General features: G+C 41.0%; 2 protein-coding genes across 3 annotated transcripts; both read left to right on the top strand.

Annotated features, from left to right (window-relative positions):
* Positions 1-8,200: 8,200 nt before the first annotated feature.
* LOC108219939 (proteasome subunit alpha type-4) lies at positions 8,201-11,995 on the top strand. 2 transcript variants are annotated; one of them, XM_017393539.2, is made up of 3 exons: positions 8,256-8,348; positions 8,758-8,820; positions 11,084-11,995. In XM_017393539.2, the coding sequence occupies exon 3, from the start codon at positions 11,084-11,086 to the stop codon at positions 11,831-11,833; it is 750 nt and encodes a 249-aa protein (XP_017249028.1). In that variant the 5' UTR covers positions 8,256-8,348; positions 8,758-8,820; the 3' UTR covers positions 11,834-11,995. The 2 variants fall into 2 exon arrangements, with proteins under 2 accessions (XP_017249027.1, XP_017249028.1); XM_017393538.2 differs by lacking the exon at positions 8,758-8,820 and having other exon boundaries at positions 8,201-8,348.
* Positions 11,996-12,874: 879 nt separating this feature from the next.
* On the top strand, positions 12,875-15,398 carry LOC108223281 (fructokinase-like 1, chloroplastic). The gene is made up of 2 exons (XM_017397447.2): positions 12,875-13,732; positions 14,525-15,398. The coding sequence occupies exons 1-2, from the start codon at positions 12,890-12,892 to the stop codon at positions 15,215-15,217; spliced, it is 1,536 nt and encodes a 511-aa protein (XP_017252936.2). The 5' UTR covers positions 12,875-12,889; the 3' UTR covers positions 15,218-15,398.
* Positions 15,399-15,633: the final 235 nt, after the last annotated feature.

Below are 15,633 nucleotides of genomic sequence, written 5' to 3'. Positions count from 1 at the left end.
TGAAGACCAAGGGCGTGCCTTTAACGGGGTGTCCTCGCCTCCCCGGGGGCGCGACCTCATGTTAAAGAAGGACCTGTCTGATGTGTTGTAAGAAGGCTCTTCTTATGAGAGAGTGTACATTCGCTGAGACAACCCTTCCGAGGGAGACGAAGACCGTCCCTCCGGGGATAGGAAGACCTACCCCTCCGGGGGGATATGACGACCCCTCCGGGGGATACGACGACTCTTCCGAGGTGTTGTAGCCGTTTTTGTATATCATGTGGAGGGGAGGACGCGCCCTCCCCAGACATGGCCCGGGAGGTGCGGTCTCTTGTCCAGTAAGGAGGATTGAAGACAAGATAAGGGAAGGACACGCCCTCCCCAGACATGGCCCGGGAGGTGCGGTCTCTTGTCCAGTAAGGAGGATTGAAGACAAGATAAGGGAAGGACACGCCCTCCCCAGACATGGCCCGGGAGGTGTGGTCTCTTGTCCAGTAAGGAGGATTGAAGACAAGATAAGGGAAGGACGCGCCCTCCCCAGACATGGCCCGGGAGGTGCGGTCTCTTGTCCAAGTAAACAGGAATGAAGACGGGAATTGGGAAGGACACGTCCTCCCTATCAGGGCGCGTCCTTTGACTCAGAAGAGGCATAGTTATGAAATACATGATGAAAGAAAGAGGATGAGTGAGTCTCCGTGACAACCCTTCCGAGGGATATGAAGACTAGTTACCAAGCTCATTTGGTAGTTATCAGGCTCATCTGATAGTTCCCGGGCTCATCCGGGCATGATCTACAATCCTCAATCCTGCTATCTGCCGAGTTAACCCTCGTGTGGGGGCTTGAGGTGATCATGGCTCTTGAAGGCCCTCCGGGGTAACACGAAGGCCGATCATATGTCTGGATCCTGTATTCTGGTGAGTTAGCCCTCATCGGGGGATTGAGACGATCGTGTAATTTGGCTCCTTGTCTACCTTGTTTGAAGATGAAGACCTCACCGAGAGGTGAGGACGTGTCCCTGCACCTCGAGGGGTTAGTCATGGCTCCCCCAGATAACTTCTCCATAAGAGTCGTGGTAGATGCTATCTCTCGTAGTGGAGATATCGTTGAATCCGTGATCTATTTGGATTAGGAGTCTGAGGTAGTCATACTCAAGACTAATTCTAACAGGAGTAGGATTCTCCAAGATGGGCCTTCGGCCTATCTCCGACCTTATTGCCAAGAGGCCTAGTCCTGATCAAACTAGGACTCCTGGTTCCATAGAACTACGTATGGCTTGATCCCCTATAAATATAGGGGTACGTAGGCACATTGGGGGATCATGAGTTGAGAGCACGTGAGACCAACTCAAAACCCTAATCTCAGCCACCCCCTAAAACAAACAACCACCACTCTCCGGCGACCAAAACCACCGTCACGGATCTTGATTCCGGCCATGAACCTCATCTTTGTTGATTACCAAATTCCTCTATCAACAAATTGGCGCTAGAAGGAGGGGCTATTCAAGATCTTCATCTTAGGAGGAAGAGATGTCACACGACGGAGATTCGCACGTAGAGGAGGAGCGTTTTCCGGCAGGGCGATGGCTAGAGCACAAAAGAGGAGGAGACCTTCATCTACTTTTTCAGGAAAAGGACGATATCTCCATCGGGAGTTTGAAGGAGGACGATCATCAACGAAATTCTAGGAGGTAACCTAATTTGCGATCAGGGTTTTCTGGACCGGGGAGTCAGCGAAGGATGTGATTTTCGGAGACCTGACACCTACGAAGAGGGTACGCCTCCCCCGGACAGAGTACGCCTCCCCCGGACAGAGTACACCTCCCCCGGACAGAGTACACCTCCCCTGGACAGGGTACACCTCCCCCGGATAGAGTACACCTCCCCTGGACAGGGTACACCTCCCCCTGACAGGGTACGCCTCCAAGTGATGTGGTGCTCGACTACCACCGTGAGGAACGAATTCCCTAACACCTCCGAAGAAGGCGCACCTCCGGGTAAGATTCTCACAATGCTTTCGCATGTTATTGCTAACAAGTCTGTTGTGGTTTGAGTCTTTACGAGAAGGAGATCGCCTCCCTGGAAGCCTCAACGGTTTTCTGAAGGGGCGCGCCCTCCCCAGAGCAAGTAATTTGAGGTTCGCGAGAGGCGCATGTTGAAGGCCTGACCACATGTGATGATATGAACGGGAAAGTTACGAAGGGCGAGCTATTGAGATGGAACCTAGCTCGAAAAGTCGTAAGGATGCGCGCCTTCCCCTGACCGGGCGCGCCCTCAGGTAAATACTAAACTCCCCCAGTATTTGGTTCCCTAAGACTACTACATGTGTAAATTCACAGGTAATATGGTGTTACCTTTAAGAGGAGTACACCTCTTCTCCGTGAGGAGTAGTCGCACTTTCCTCCAACAAGGCGCGCCCTCCTAAAGGGGTACGCCATATCCAACCAGTATTCTATCAGAGAACGAATTGCGCGCCTCCCTCTGACAGGGCGCGCCCTCTGGTATGTCTGATGCATTAATTGCTTCATATGATATTTTGTGAAGACAAACATACTTAGGAAGGAGCTCACTAGTCTTGAAGAGGTCACGTCCCTCCCTGGGGCGCGCCCTCTCGGAAGTACTCATCACTTGAGGAAGCGCATGAGGGCGCGCCCCCAGGATAATAAGGTTGAGAAGGGAGATGCTTCAAAGACGCGCCTCCTCCTAGTTGGACGCACCCCGAGTTCCAAAGTCATGTTTCCAGGGTTGATAATTTGGGAGGACGCGTCTTCCCCTAACAGGGCGCGTCGTGAGGTAACACTGACCATCAGTATTAAGTCGTATACATGATAAAGTGCAGGTCAAGTCCAACATGCTAAAGGAGCTGTCCATCTTGATGAGGGCGCGCCCTCCGTTCTACAGGAACGTAGCATGATACCTGCAAGGTCTTTGATCAAGGTACACTTAAGGCCTTTCAAAGGTTACCAAATTATCCATGACCAGCTCTGGGTACTATGAATTTTAACCATCCATGATACGCTCTGGATGTCATCCACGATCTACTCTGGATGCTATGATTATTTACATATCCATGATACGCTCCGGATACTATATTTGCGCATCCATGATACGCTCTGGACATTATACTTGCGCATCCATGATACGCTCTGGATCTTACATATCCATGATATGCTCTGGATAACATTTTATACTATTCATTCCCCATTGAGCTATGAGCTCTGGGACCTGTGCGATGCACCGGAGTTATGAAAACCACGATAAGATTCGTGATGCCCCATATGGGAAGATGTATGGACTGGGGAGTGGTCCTCTTGATTTTCTTAAGCAAGTGATTCACGCGTGAAAAAGTAAAGCTGCGCCAAAGGCCGCGCCCTCTACTTAATCCTTGGAAAAGATCAAAAGAGCCCACATTACAAGTAAGGCTGCGCCCTCTGCTTATACAGTCCTTGAAAGAAAAGAAATATTGCAAGGCAGCGCCATCAGCCGCGCCCTCTGCTTAGGCAATTCTTTAACAAAAAGAATTAAAAGGGGTCATGTTATAACAAGGCAGCGCCACTCTGTAAGTCGCGCCTTATATTTACTATTCCCAGGTACCATGGACACACTAAGGCTAAAAAAAAAAAAAAAAAAACCCACAAACCTTCGCACAGCGAGGGCGCGCCCTTCTTTTGTTGAAGTTCATTGGCGCGAATGTTATGGTTGAATGTGTCCTTTGGAAGGAATAAGCGAAGCTGCGCCACTGTCAACAACAGATAGGCCGCGCCCCCTGTTTTCTTTTGTCTACATAAAGATTGCTTATTATTTATGAACACATCAAGAAGACGCGACAGCCTCATGCTTAGCAACTTTGCTAAATGATCAAAGACACCGACATTATATACATGCAAGGCTTGTGCACAGCCTGCATCTTGGAATGTCGAGGAATAGAAGTGGCTTACGTCACGCCTCTATGGGCGGACGCCCTCTCGGAAGAGGATGTGTGGTATGGAGTAAAAATTTCCCTGATATCTCCAATATCAAGAAAATTTGGGGAGTACTTGTTATAGCCAAATTTGGCTAGGTCCTTGTTGGGCCAAGTATGTACTTAGTTTAACTAAGTAAGACATGAATTGGGCTAAGAGTCCTATATAAAGGAAGGACGCGTCCTCCTGCTTATAAAGTGAGGACGCGACCGACCCTTGGTGTTGCTTGAAAAGGACGCGTCCTCCGAGTCACAAGGAGGGACGCCTTACTTGAGAGTGTTGATGGAGAGACGCGACCGACCTCCGTCCACCCACGTCCTGTAATATGTGGAGGAGGGCACGCCCTCTTCGGAGGTGACCGAGGGGCGCGTCCCTTGTAAGAAGTTGACAATGAGATGAAGACCAAGGGCGTGCCTTTAACGGGGTGTCCTCGCCTCCCCGGGGGCGCGACCTCATGTTAAAGAAGGACCTGTCTGATGTGTTGTAAGAAGGCTCTTCTTATGAGAGAGTGTACATTCGCTGAGACAACCCTTCCGAGGGAGACGAAGACCGTCCCTCCGGGGATAGGAAGACCTACCCCTCCGGGGGGATATGACGACCCCTCCGGGGGATACGACGACTCTTCCGAGGTGTTGTAGCCGTTTTTGTATATCATGTGGAGGGGAGGACGCGCCCTCCCCAGACATGGCCCGGGAGGTGCGGTCTCTTGTCCAGTAAGGAGGATTGAAGACAAGATAAGGGAAGGACACGCCCTCCCCAGACATGGCCCGGGAGGTGCGGTCTCTTGTCCAGTAAGGAGGATTGAAGACAAGATAAGGGAAGGACACGCCCTCCCCAGACATGGCCCGGGAGGTGTGGTCTCTTGTCCAGTAAGGAGGATTGAAGACAAGATAAGGGAAGGACGCGCCCTCCCCAGACATGGCCCGGGAGGTGCGGTCTCTTGTCCAAGTAAACAGGAATGAAGACGGGAATTGGGAAGGACACGTCCTCCCTATCAGGGCGCGTCCTTTGACTCAGAAGAGGCATAGTTATGAAATACATGATGAAAGAAAGAGGATGAGTGAGTCTCCGTGACAACCCTTCCGAGGGATATGAAGACTAGTTACCAAGCTCATTTGGTAGTTATCAGGCTCATCTGATAGTTCCCGGGCTCATCCGGGCATGATCTACAATCCTCAATCCTGCTATCTGCCGAGTTAACCCTCGTGTGGGGGCTTGAGGTGATCATGGCTCTTGAAGGCCCTCCGGGGTAACACGAAGGCCGATCATATGTCTGGATCCTGTATTCTGGTGAGTTAGCCCTCATCGGGGGATTGAGACGATCGTGTAATTTGGCTCCTTGTCTACCTTGTTTGAAGATGAAGACCTCACCGAGAGGTGAGGACGTGTCCCTGCACCTCGAGGGGTTAGTCATGGCTCCCCCAGATAACTTCTCCATAAGAGTCGTGGTAGATGCTATCTCTCGTAGTGGAGATATCGTTGAATCCGTGATCTATTTGGATTAGGAGTCTGAGGTAGTCATACTCAAGACTAATTCTAACAGGAGTAGGATTCTCCAAGATGGGCCTTCGGCCTATCTCCGACCTTATTGCCAAGAGGCCTAGTCCTGATCAAACTAGGACTCCTGGTTCCATAGAACTACGTATGGCTTGATCCCCTATAAATATAGGGGTACGTAGGCACATTGGGGGATCATGAGTTGAGAGCACGTGAGACCAACTCAAAACCCTAATCTCAGCCACCCCCTAAAACAAACAACCACCACTCTCCGGCGACCAAAACCACCGTCACGGATCTTGATTCCGGCCATGAACCTCATCTTTGTTGATTACCAAATTCCTCTATCAACACATTCTTTTGTGGCAGGCCCAAAGTTTGCACCTGTCCTTACTGATTAGCAAAATTCAATAATCTAAGAGTAAAGTGCAATGTGTGTACCTAAAATATGCCTCTTGTGCAAGGTGTGTACCTAAAGTTTCAATTAAGCAAAATGTGTACCTAAACTGTACATAATGGTGCAATGTGTGTGCTGCTGTGAAGTGTGGCTAACAGACGTTAAGTCTGTGTTCTTTCCCTCCATAAAGCACATACTTGCTCCCTCTTTCCTAGCCGCGGTCTTCATTTTTTGCTTGGATGGAAATGTATTATCCATGTGGGTTCATGCATGGCTGTGCAGAGGAGTTTTTGATTTAAAGGGTTCTACTGTAGTCATAATTTATCTCGATGTGGTTGTGTGTTGTTCGAAGATTGTTCTGTATTCTTAAGACATGATCGCATGCCAAATTCCCAATTATCCTTGGTTTAGATTAATTTACTCAATTGTTTTCATATTGTTTAGTTGTGCTCAAATTAAATTAATTTTTTAATTTTGTGCTCAAAGAAATACATTTCTTATAAAAATCAATAGTTTAGGAGGCAACGAATTGAAAGGATCTGAACGTATTTATACCTCAATTGCAATAAACATTTCGAAAAGTAAAGTGGCCTATTAACATGTGCAAGTGGAGCATTTGAGCCGGGACTCAAATTTTAAGGGGTCCAAATTTGATAAAACACTGTATATATTAAATATAGTACTTAATTTGATTAAATAAATTATTTATTTATTTATTTATCTTAAATCTTTGATTTTCGTATAAAAAATTATGTAAATATCTAATAAGAATTTAATATTCAAAACCATTAAAACTTAACTTATGTAGTTTTCTTTTACAATTTATAATTTAAAATTTGTTTATAAATTAATCTTAGAACAAATACTCATTTGTAAGGTTATAAGCCTTATTTGTCAAAAAAAAATCATATTAATTAACGTAAACAATCACATATACAATGTAATATTATTTGTAAAAATAGATTATTCAATATAATATTTTTTATTATTTTTTACATAAATATAAATAATATTACTTTTATATAATTTATTATTTATGATTTATAATAATATAAATTTATATGAAAATACAATTTTTATATTTTCAGGTAGTCTTAAAATTAAAGACATTCTTATTTTCTACCAGTCCACTGTACCAAGAATTTAAAAGAATTACAAGTTCACAGTGTTCAGATCTCTTGCGTTCTAGGCAAATTTAATTGATCAAGAGCTTTCATTAACAAAACTTACACATCATGAGTTTTGCCTTCAAAATAACCATCATCAACATTCTCACACTATCTTCTTCCGCTCATGTCCAAATGAATTGTACGCGGTCATTTGGAAAAATATATGCATTTGGAGACTCCCTCTGTGACACTGGCAAGTGGCAACACAACCCTCCTTATGGCAAAACATTCTTTCAGCATGCCACCAACAGATACTCTGACAAATGCCTCGTGATCGACTTTGTATCTAAGTTGTTGTCTTTACCATATTTATAACCACCTCATCGTAACACAACTGCTGATAAGTCAAGTGGTGTAAATTTTGCAGTTGCTGGTTCCACAGCTATAGAGCATGAATTCTTTGTACAGAACATATCAGACAGGATTATACCCCAGAGTCACTCGAAACTCAACTTTCTTGGTTTACAAAGTTCTTAGATAGTCAAGGGTGTATAGACATAAAAGCTACATCACAGAAGTGCAAGGTAGTGTTTGATGAGGCCTTGATATGGGTTGGTGAAATTGGAGCTAATGACTATGCATGTATAGTGTTTGAGAGAGCAAGTATGTGCTTTATGGAGGGAGAAAATGAAGGGGAAAGAAGACAGACTTAACGTCTGTTAACCACACTTCACAGAAGCACACACATTGCACCATTACGTATAGTTTAGGTACACATTTTGCTTAATCGAAACTTTAGGTACACACCTTGCACAAGAGGCATACTTTAGGTACACACATTGCATTTAATGACATTTGCTTTTACTTATAATAATTATAATATATTTCATGCTCTCAAAAAAAATTATAATATATTTCTATCGAAAAACGACTAGAAATTAATTTAAATAAAATTCAACTTTATAAAATCCTGAAATGCTATTTTTTCCTCATATTTATTTTTTGACAACAATATTGAAATGGCATTTTCTTCGCAAGAAATAAAATATAAAAGATTTATAATTGAACCATCATAAAAAAACAGTTAACAAACACAATAAAGAAGGGCCCAAGTCCCCACATTTGTGTTAGTAATATACTATCAGCGAAAAAAATACCAGCACAATTCTAAATTAATGTAGAAAATATTTTATTCAAAACTTTTGAAGTCCAATAATGAAAATTATTATATAAAAATTATAAAAAAGCACTCAACCCATATAGTCCAGGCGGGTCGGGTAAAATAATTTCTTTCCCTTCAAGACAACTAGTCGCGATTTATACAATCTCCTCTCTTCACTTCATTCACTCAACATATACAGATCGCATTTGAATCAGCTGCTTCTTCTCCTACTAGTACTTGTAAAGGTATGCACAGCACCTAATCTTTTTCTCTGTGTGTGTTGAAGGATGTAATTATAATTGGCGTAGCCGTTGTAAATTTGCGAGATTAGTTTACTCAGATTGTTGATGTTTTTAATTGCAATTTCGATATTTGATTTATTAAGTTTCGTTGCTTGTGACGTCAACGAATAAGCTTGTGAATTGTGATTCTCTATCTGTGTGTGTCGAATTGGAGAAGATAATGATTTCAAAAGGAAATAAGGGTATCGATATCGAATGTTGTTTAATCTCGCAATGATAATGATAAAGACAAGATATGCGAAAGTTGTATCAATCATATATGCTTTGTTTTTTTCACTTTCATAAGTGTCTGCAATTAGAACAGTTGTGAGGGTTTTTAGAAAGACTTGCTAAAATTGTTTATTTCATTTAGTGAATTACAAGTGTCGGCTCGGGGAGGCTGGGTGCAGTTGGGATTTCTGAATGCTATTTTTAAGTATGTTATGCTATTTTTCTCTTGCTTGATGGATATGTGTATATATGAATTTAGTTCCGTGTGTCGTGTGGAGAGCCTTCTCGGATATGTTTTCGTATGTGGATGATTTTTGTCGGTTAGTTCAGGAAGAAATGTAGGCAATTACACATGGAAACATAGCATTGGCTTTGAATGGAAATGATGACATATATACCAGTTTTACAGCCATCTTTTACTAAAGTACCGTATGCCAAAATGGGGGACAACTTTACATGTTCAATACGTAAATTTTAAATGTTTGTCGTGTGCATACTAATACTTGACCCCTATAACTGTGGATATATGATCTGATACACAACTAAACCGAATTTTCTGCGAAGAACTTGGAAGGGGATCGTCTTTAGCTGAGTTTCTTCCGGTCACCGATGGTATATTGAGTAGTTGGGTGATATATTTTGATATGTTGATATATTAGGTGGCAGCAACAATAGATTATCAGACCGGAGTCTTCAATAATTTGCTCATAGAACCTAATTTGAATGTTTTATGTGGTCGTGATATGCATATCCTGTTACTGGTGGGGTGGGGGGGGAGGGGGGGGGGGGGGTCTGGGTGGGTTGGGCCATACATTTGTTGGACGCATATTAGCTGACACTCTGTCCCCAAATGCGTATCATCTAATTATACCCATTCCTCAAACCATATGAAGTGGCTAAAAGTGGCCTCTATTTTGAGATTTGTATTCTTGTCATTTAAAAATAGATATGTGGTATTTCTGTTTTTCGCTTCATATTAATATGCTAAACCAAGGCTCCCGAGTAGAAACTTTTAAAGAACAGTGTTACGATAGCTTGTGCCATTTATGATTCAAATGATTAAATGGTGGAATGTAGTTTGAACAGATGTTCCATTATGATCGGAAGTTATGAGAGAAAGCAGGGATCATATAATTTTGGAATATATATGACCTACATTGCATTTCTTTCTACCACAAGGAGCATTAGTAATAAATATATATGCCGTCATATATTTAATCATAGCTCCCCACATCCACCTTTTACACCTCTTATATATTAGAACCAAAAGCCTCCATATAAATTGCACTTCAACTCTGTACTGGACCTGATTAATAAGTCAGTGAATTCATGGGATTGGAAAGCTTGACAATCAGAGACCTAGTTTGTGTCCTAGAACAGGTCTAATATATAAATTTGTAACCACAGTAATGATTACATCAAATATATTCTGCAGCTATTTCATAACATAGATTAGTCCTTTTTAACCCAAGAAGGATGGTTATAGCTTATACGAATCCCAAATGGTGGCCCTTCTTATTTTGCACACAAGTTAAGGGAACAAACCTTTGCTCTCCCATTTCTTGTTCTAGATATACACAATCATCATAACAACACTGAAAAGCTCTTTATATTCTAATTGATAATTTTATGAAGCAAAGGAACATTTTAAAGCATTATTCTTAGATTTTCTGAGGAAACATGAAAACAATATGCGGACTGATAGTAGCCAGTAGAGAAAGAGATTGGTAGAGAAAGTGAAATGTGTATTCAAACATAATTGGCTGCAATTATCAAAAAGTATTTTAAGCCTCTATTTATGGAGCAAAATGATAAATTTCCGCCCAAGTAACTATGAACTTGTGATGTCAATGTATAGACATCAGTCACATCATGCTTTATTTTTGACGATATTTGATAATTTCTAATGTGGCACTTTTCAAAAATATAAATTGATTTTATAAAAAAGTGTGGAATTGTTGTGTGATTCTTGATCTGCGTCCTTGTCATGTTCTGTCCTTAAAATTTGACTTGGTGGCTTGCTTATATTTTTGAAATTTCTTGGTGACAATCTAGGCTTTTGTTAGCTTCTGATTTTATTGATCAAATTCAGTTGCAATGCATATCTACAACAGGTATAGGCGTATAGGATATGGAGCATAAGCTAAAATGAGTTATCTTATCAGTTCAACTTAAGAATGTGCTATTCCTCCTGAAGTTACAATTGAGGGGGAGATACAATAACTTGTTGCTTAGTTAGTGGGGCTTGTGCACAACTTAAAATAACTCTTTAAAAAATTAATTGATGTTTGTGAAAGAAATAAGGATATTTTTTCTAGCATATATTCCTGTAGTAATGTTTTTAAGTAGTTTGAGTACTACTGTTTGCAGGCTTCCATTAATTTATTTAGTGGACTAGAAGTTTTCATATATAACTTTTGAAGAAAACTTTGTAGTGTGGATCTAATATTTTTCAATGTTCCTGACAGATGTCACGAAGGTATGATAGCCGGACAACAATCTTCTCCCCTGAGGGCCGTCTCTACCAGGTTGAATATGCTATGGAGGCCATAGGAAATGCAGGTTCTGCTATAGGGATTTTGTCAAAGGATGGAGTTGTGTTAGTTGGTGAAAAGAAGGTCACTTCTAAACTACTCCAGACTTCAACATCAACTGAAAAGATGTACAAGATTGATGATCATGTTGCATGTGCTGTGGCCGGAATAATGTCTGATGCCAACATTCTCATCAACACTGCTAGAGTCCAGGCTCAGAGATATACGTTATCGTACCAAGAGCCAATGCCTGTCGAGCAGCTAGTTCAGTCACTTTGCGACACCAAACAAGGCTATACACAGTTTGGTGGGCTTCGTCCATTTGGGGTTTCATTTCTTTTTGCAGGTTGGGATAAGAATTACGGCTTTCAACTTTACATGAGTGACCCAAGTGGAAATTATGGGGGTTGGAAGGCAGCAGCTGTCGGTGCTAACAACCAGGCAGCACAATCGATGCTGAAGCAGGATTACAAGGACGATATCACAAGGGAGGAGGCAGTACAGCTTGCACTGAAGGTTCTCAGCAAGACAATGGACAGCACAAGTCTAACGTCCGAGAAGCTTGAACTGGCAGAGGTATATATGTCTTCAGGAAAAGTGAAGTACCAAGTCTGCTCACCTGAGGCCCTGAGTAAGCTTTTGGTCAAGTATGGTGTTACTCAACCCCCTGCAGAGACCTCTTAACTTGTATGCTGTACTGGTCATTACAGACATGCTATTGTTTTCTTGCTGTGATACATTGAATTTTCTGTTTTAAAGACTGCAGGGCAAGAAATTTGTTATGGATTGTAATATCTTTGCACTCTCTTATTTACCTTTTAAGTTAATGCTTCCCTTTTTATGCTATCTTCCCTCAGCAGTTAGTTTTGGAAAAACAATGGTGAAAATATGAACATCAATGGTTAGTTTTCTAAAAAGATGGTGAAAGTATGAATTTTGACACTACTTAGGTAGAGAAAAGTTCGATAGTTTTTCTTTATTTCTCTCGGGGGCCGTTTGGATTAAGGTTGGGAATGAGAATCGGGAATGGGAATGGGGGTTAATGGGAATGAGAATGATACGGTAACCGAAGAGGTGGTAAAGGTATGATTTAACAAAAAAAAGATTGGGGTTCTTATTCCATAGCAAAGGTATGATTTAACAAAAAAAAGATTGGGGTTCTTATTCCATAGCATCAAATAACACACTTGTCATGGTATTAAGTTCCGATTTCCGTTAACCGGCTCATTAACAATGAAGCCCCTTACTTCTTATGTCTACAGATGGTTTTGTATAAAAGCTTTCTAAAAAATTATTTTGAATAGTTTAAATTGGTGATTTGTTAAACAAAATTTTATGCTTATATAAAGGGGGTTCTGACTTCTGAGTGCCTGAAATTGTCCTTCCATTTTTAAAAATGTGTCCTTCCGCTCTTAAAAATGCAAACGGTTCATTACTAATAAATATTTGTCCTCTCTTACAAAAATTGACATTTTTATCTTTCCTTCCACATTTTATTAGAAAACATAAATAATTTTACAAGAAGACTAAAAGATAATTTATATCCACAATAAATAATATATATTTAATTAAGCTAGCACGCTGTACATTTATCATTCTCATGTGTTAATTATAAAAAGAAAATATAAAATTGTGAATAATCACCTGAAATATGTAAAAAAGATAAATCAAAGTTTAAACGAGATAAAAAAAAAATGCTCAATGTCCATGTTAAAAAACCCCCTCAGTGTCAGTGATAAAATGAACAAATTTTCAGACATATGGATAAACCCTAGTGGCAAGATTTTAGGCATGGCAGCATCTCATCTTCTTCTTCTCCCTCACTCATTTCTTCAGCAATCTCACTCTCTAAACTTCCACTCTTCTCTAACCCGCTTCAACATTTCTCCACCCTTCTTTCTCCCCCAAACCCATCTTTTAAAACCCCTGAAGTACCCTTGTGCTTCCACTAATTCCACTTCAGACACCTCACCTGAGCCCCCAAAGCGCCGTGGCCGCAAAAAGGCCTCATCTTCGACACCCAAGAAACCCGGAAGACCCAAGAAGATACAGCCCCAAGAGAGTAACACAATTGAGCTGAATCAAGAAGATGAAACAAGTGAATTTGATGAAGAAAGTGACAATCTTGATGATGATCTTTCGATATTCGAGAATGATGTACCGTTAGTTTGTTGTTTTGGGGCTGCACAGAAGGAATTTGTGCCTACTGTCCGTGTATCAGATGAGCAAATGCACCCGGATATCTATGCTGATTGGAAGATGTTGCAGTGGAATCCACCTGAGTTTGTGAGAGCGCCAGGTGGGCCACCTTCGAATGTGGCAATTTCGTTAGTGAGGTTAGGGGGAAGGGCTGCATTTATTGGGAAAGTTGGGGAGGATGATTTTGGGGAAGAGTTGGTTTTGATGATGAATAAGGAGCATGTGCAGACTAGAGGTGTTAAGTTTGATGAGACGGCGAAGACGGGGTGTGCGTATATGAAGCTAAAGTTTGATGACAAGGGGAAGATGAGGGCGGAGACAGTTAAGGAATCTGCTGAAGATTCTTTGCTTAGCTCTGAGTTAAATCTTCATGTGCTGAAAGAGGTATTGAAATGCCACTTGGATTATTTCTATATGCTGTTGTATGAATGTGTACTATTAGAGTTATATGTTGTTCTTGTGAATGTGTTAAAATTGGGGTCTTTGTGGGAAGAACCTCTCTTCCTTTAGGGAGTGTGGTAAGGTCTAGTACATTAGCCATTAGCAATTAGCCATTAGGTAATATTTGGTATGGTTTGGTTTATATAAAGTTTATCTTTTCTAGCTCATGTATGGCCTAAAGCATTTTTGTAAATGGTTCTTCATGAAAAAAGATCTGTTAAATTTGTTAATATATGATACGTACTAAGTAATAAGTATATATCCCCAGGGATGCTGAATTATATAGATCAAAATAGGATAACATGCTCTAGATTTTTTATCTGATGCATAAAAAGCATTTGACTTTAGCATTTTCTTTTTTTGATAGTTAAACACACTCACACACGTCCTACTGTAAAGGAAGCGAGCAAGAGACTGCTAGATCAAGTGGCTTTTAGTTAGACTTATGGTTTTTATATTTTATTGTTCTGCTGTAAATAAAAAGATGAACATGGCACCTTTCTTTTACAAGGCGAGAACAACTTGTAACCAGCCATTTTAGAATATTGACTGCAATTGTATTTCTATATAAACAGATTCTGTTATTGCACAAGGCTTATTATTGTTCATAAATGATGATATTCTATTATTGTTATTGTACCGAGCCATAAAGATTTGTTATGGTTAGTGAGAATAGATTAGAGTACTGCATATAATTGATGCATAAATTGAGCTATTAATCAAGTCTACTTTCAGGCAAAAATGTTTCATTTCAACTCAGAAGTCCTTACATCTCCTTCTATGCATGCAAGTCTGTTCAAGGCAATATCATTGTCCAAAAAGTCTGGTAGCCTAATATTTTTCGACTTGAATCTACCATTGCCATTATGGAAATCACGTGATGAGACAAAGAAAGTGATCAAGAAAGCCTGGGAACAAGCAGATGTCATTGAGATTACTAAACAAGAGCTTGAGTTTCTGCTAGATGAAGATCATTATGTGAGAAGGAGAAATTATCGGCCTCAATATTATGCTGATGATTATGAGCAAACCAAAAACAGGAGAGACTATTATCACTATGCACGCGAGGAAGTCTCTCCATTGTGGCACCCTGGTTTAAAGTTTTTGTTTGTTACAGATGGAACACTTCGGATCCATTATTATTCTCCTACTTTTGACGGTGTTGTGGTTGGAACGGAAGATGTACTCATTACCCCTTTCACTTGTGATAGAACTGGTTCCGGGGACGCTGTTGTGGCTGCTATAATGAGAAAGCTGACCACACAGCCTGAGATGTTCCACGATCAAGATGTTTTGGAGAGGCAAATCCGTTTTGCAATTGCAGCAGGAATAATATCACAGTGGACAATAGGTGCAGTAAGAGGTTTCCCGACAGAAAGTGCTGTACAAAATCTGAAAGAACAGGTTTACGTGCCTTCAATGTGGTGAAGTGTGTATCTGTAAAATAGCATATTTGCAACCTGTGTTGTAGATTAGAACTCTAGTTGATCAAAATATTTAACCTGATGAGGTTGGATAATTTTGTGTTGTAGTAATCATTAGTTAATAGAAACCTTGATAGGGTTGATGAAATTTTTGTGGTAATGAATAGCATAGTACTCTTTCAATATGGTAGATTAGTTGCCCACATGGCCCAATATCTTTTATCTTAATAAGTTCAACTGCAACAGTCTAGTTTCATGCTAAGTTTTACGCTGATATGCCACCAGATATCCTCTCTTGAGCAAAGTGTTAGCTGTGTGTACAAGTAATGCTGCTGCTCATCCCACCAAATAGCAGGTTGTTTGCTATTGGCATGATGTTTTTGATTTCATTCTAATTAAAATGTGCAAAACTTGTATGCC

Source organism: Daucus carota, chromosome 5, assembly GCF_001625215.2.
Source record: "Daucus carota subsp. sativus chromosome 5, DH1 v3.0, whole genome shotgun sequence".
Taxonomy (NCBI): domain Eukaryota; kingdom Viridiplantae; phylum Streptophyta; class Magnoliopsida; order Apiales; family Apiaceae; genus Daucus; species Daucus carota.
The sequence above is the reverse complement of the archived record's forward strand: the minus strand, read 5'-3'. Positions and strand labels throughout refer to the sequence as shown.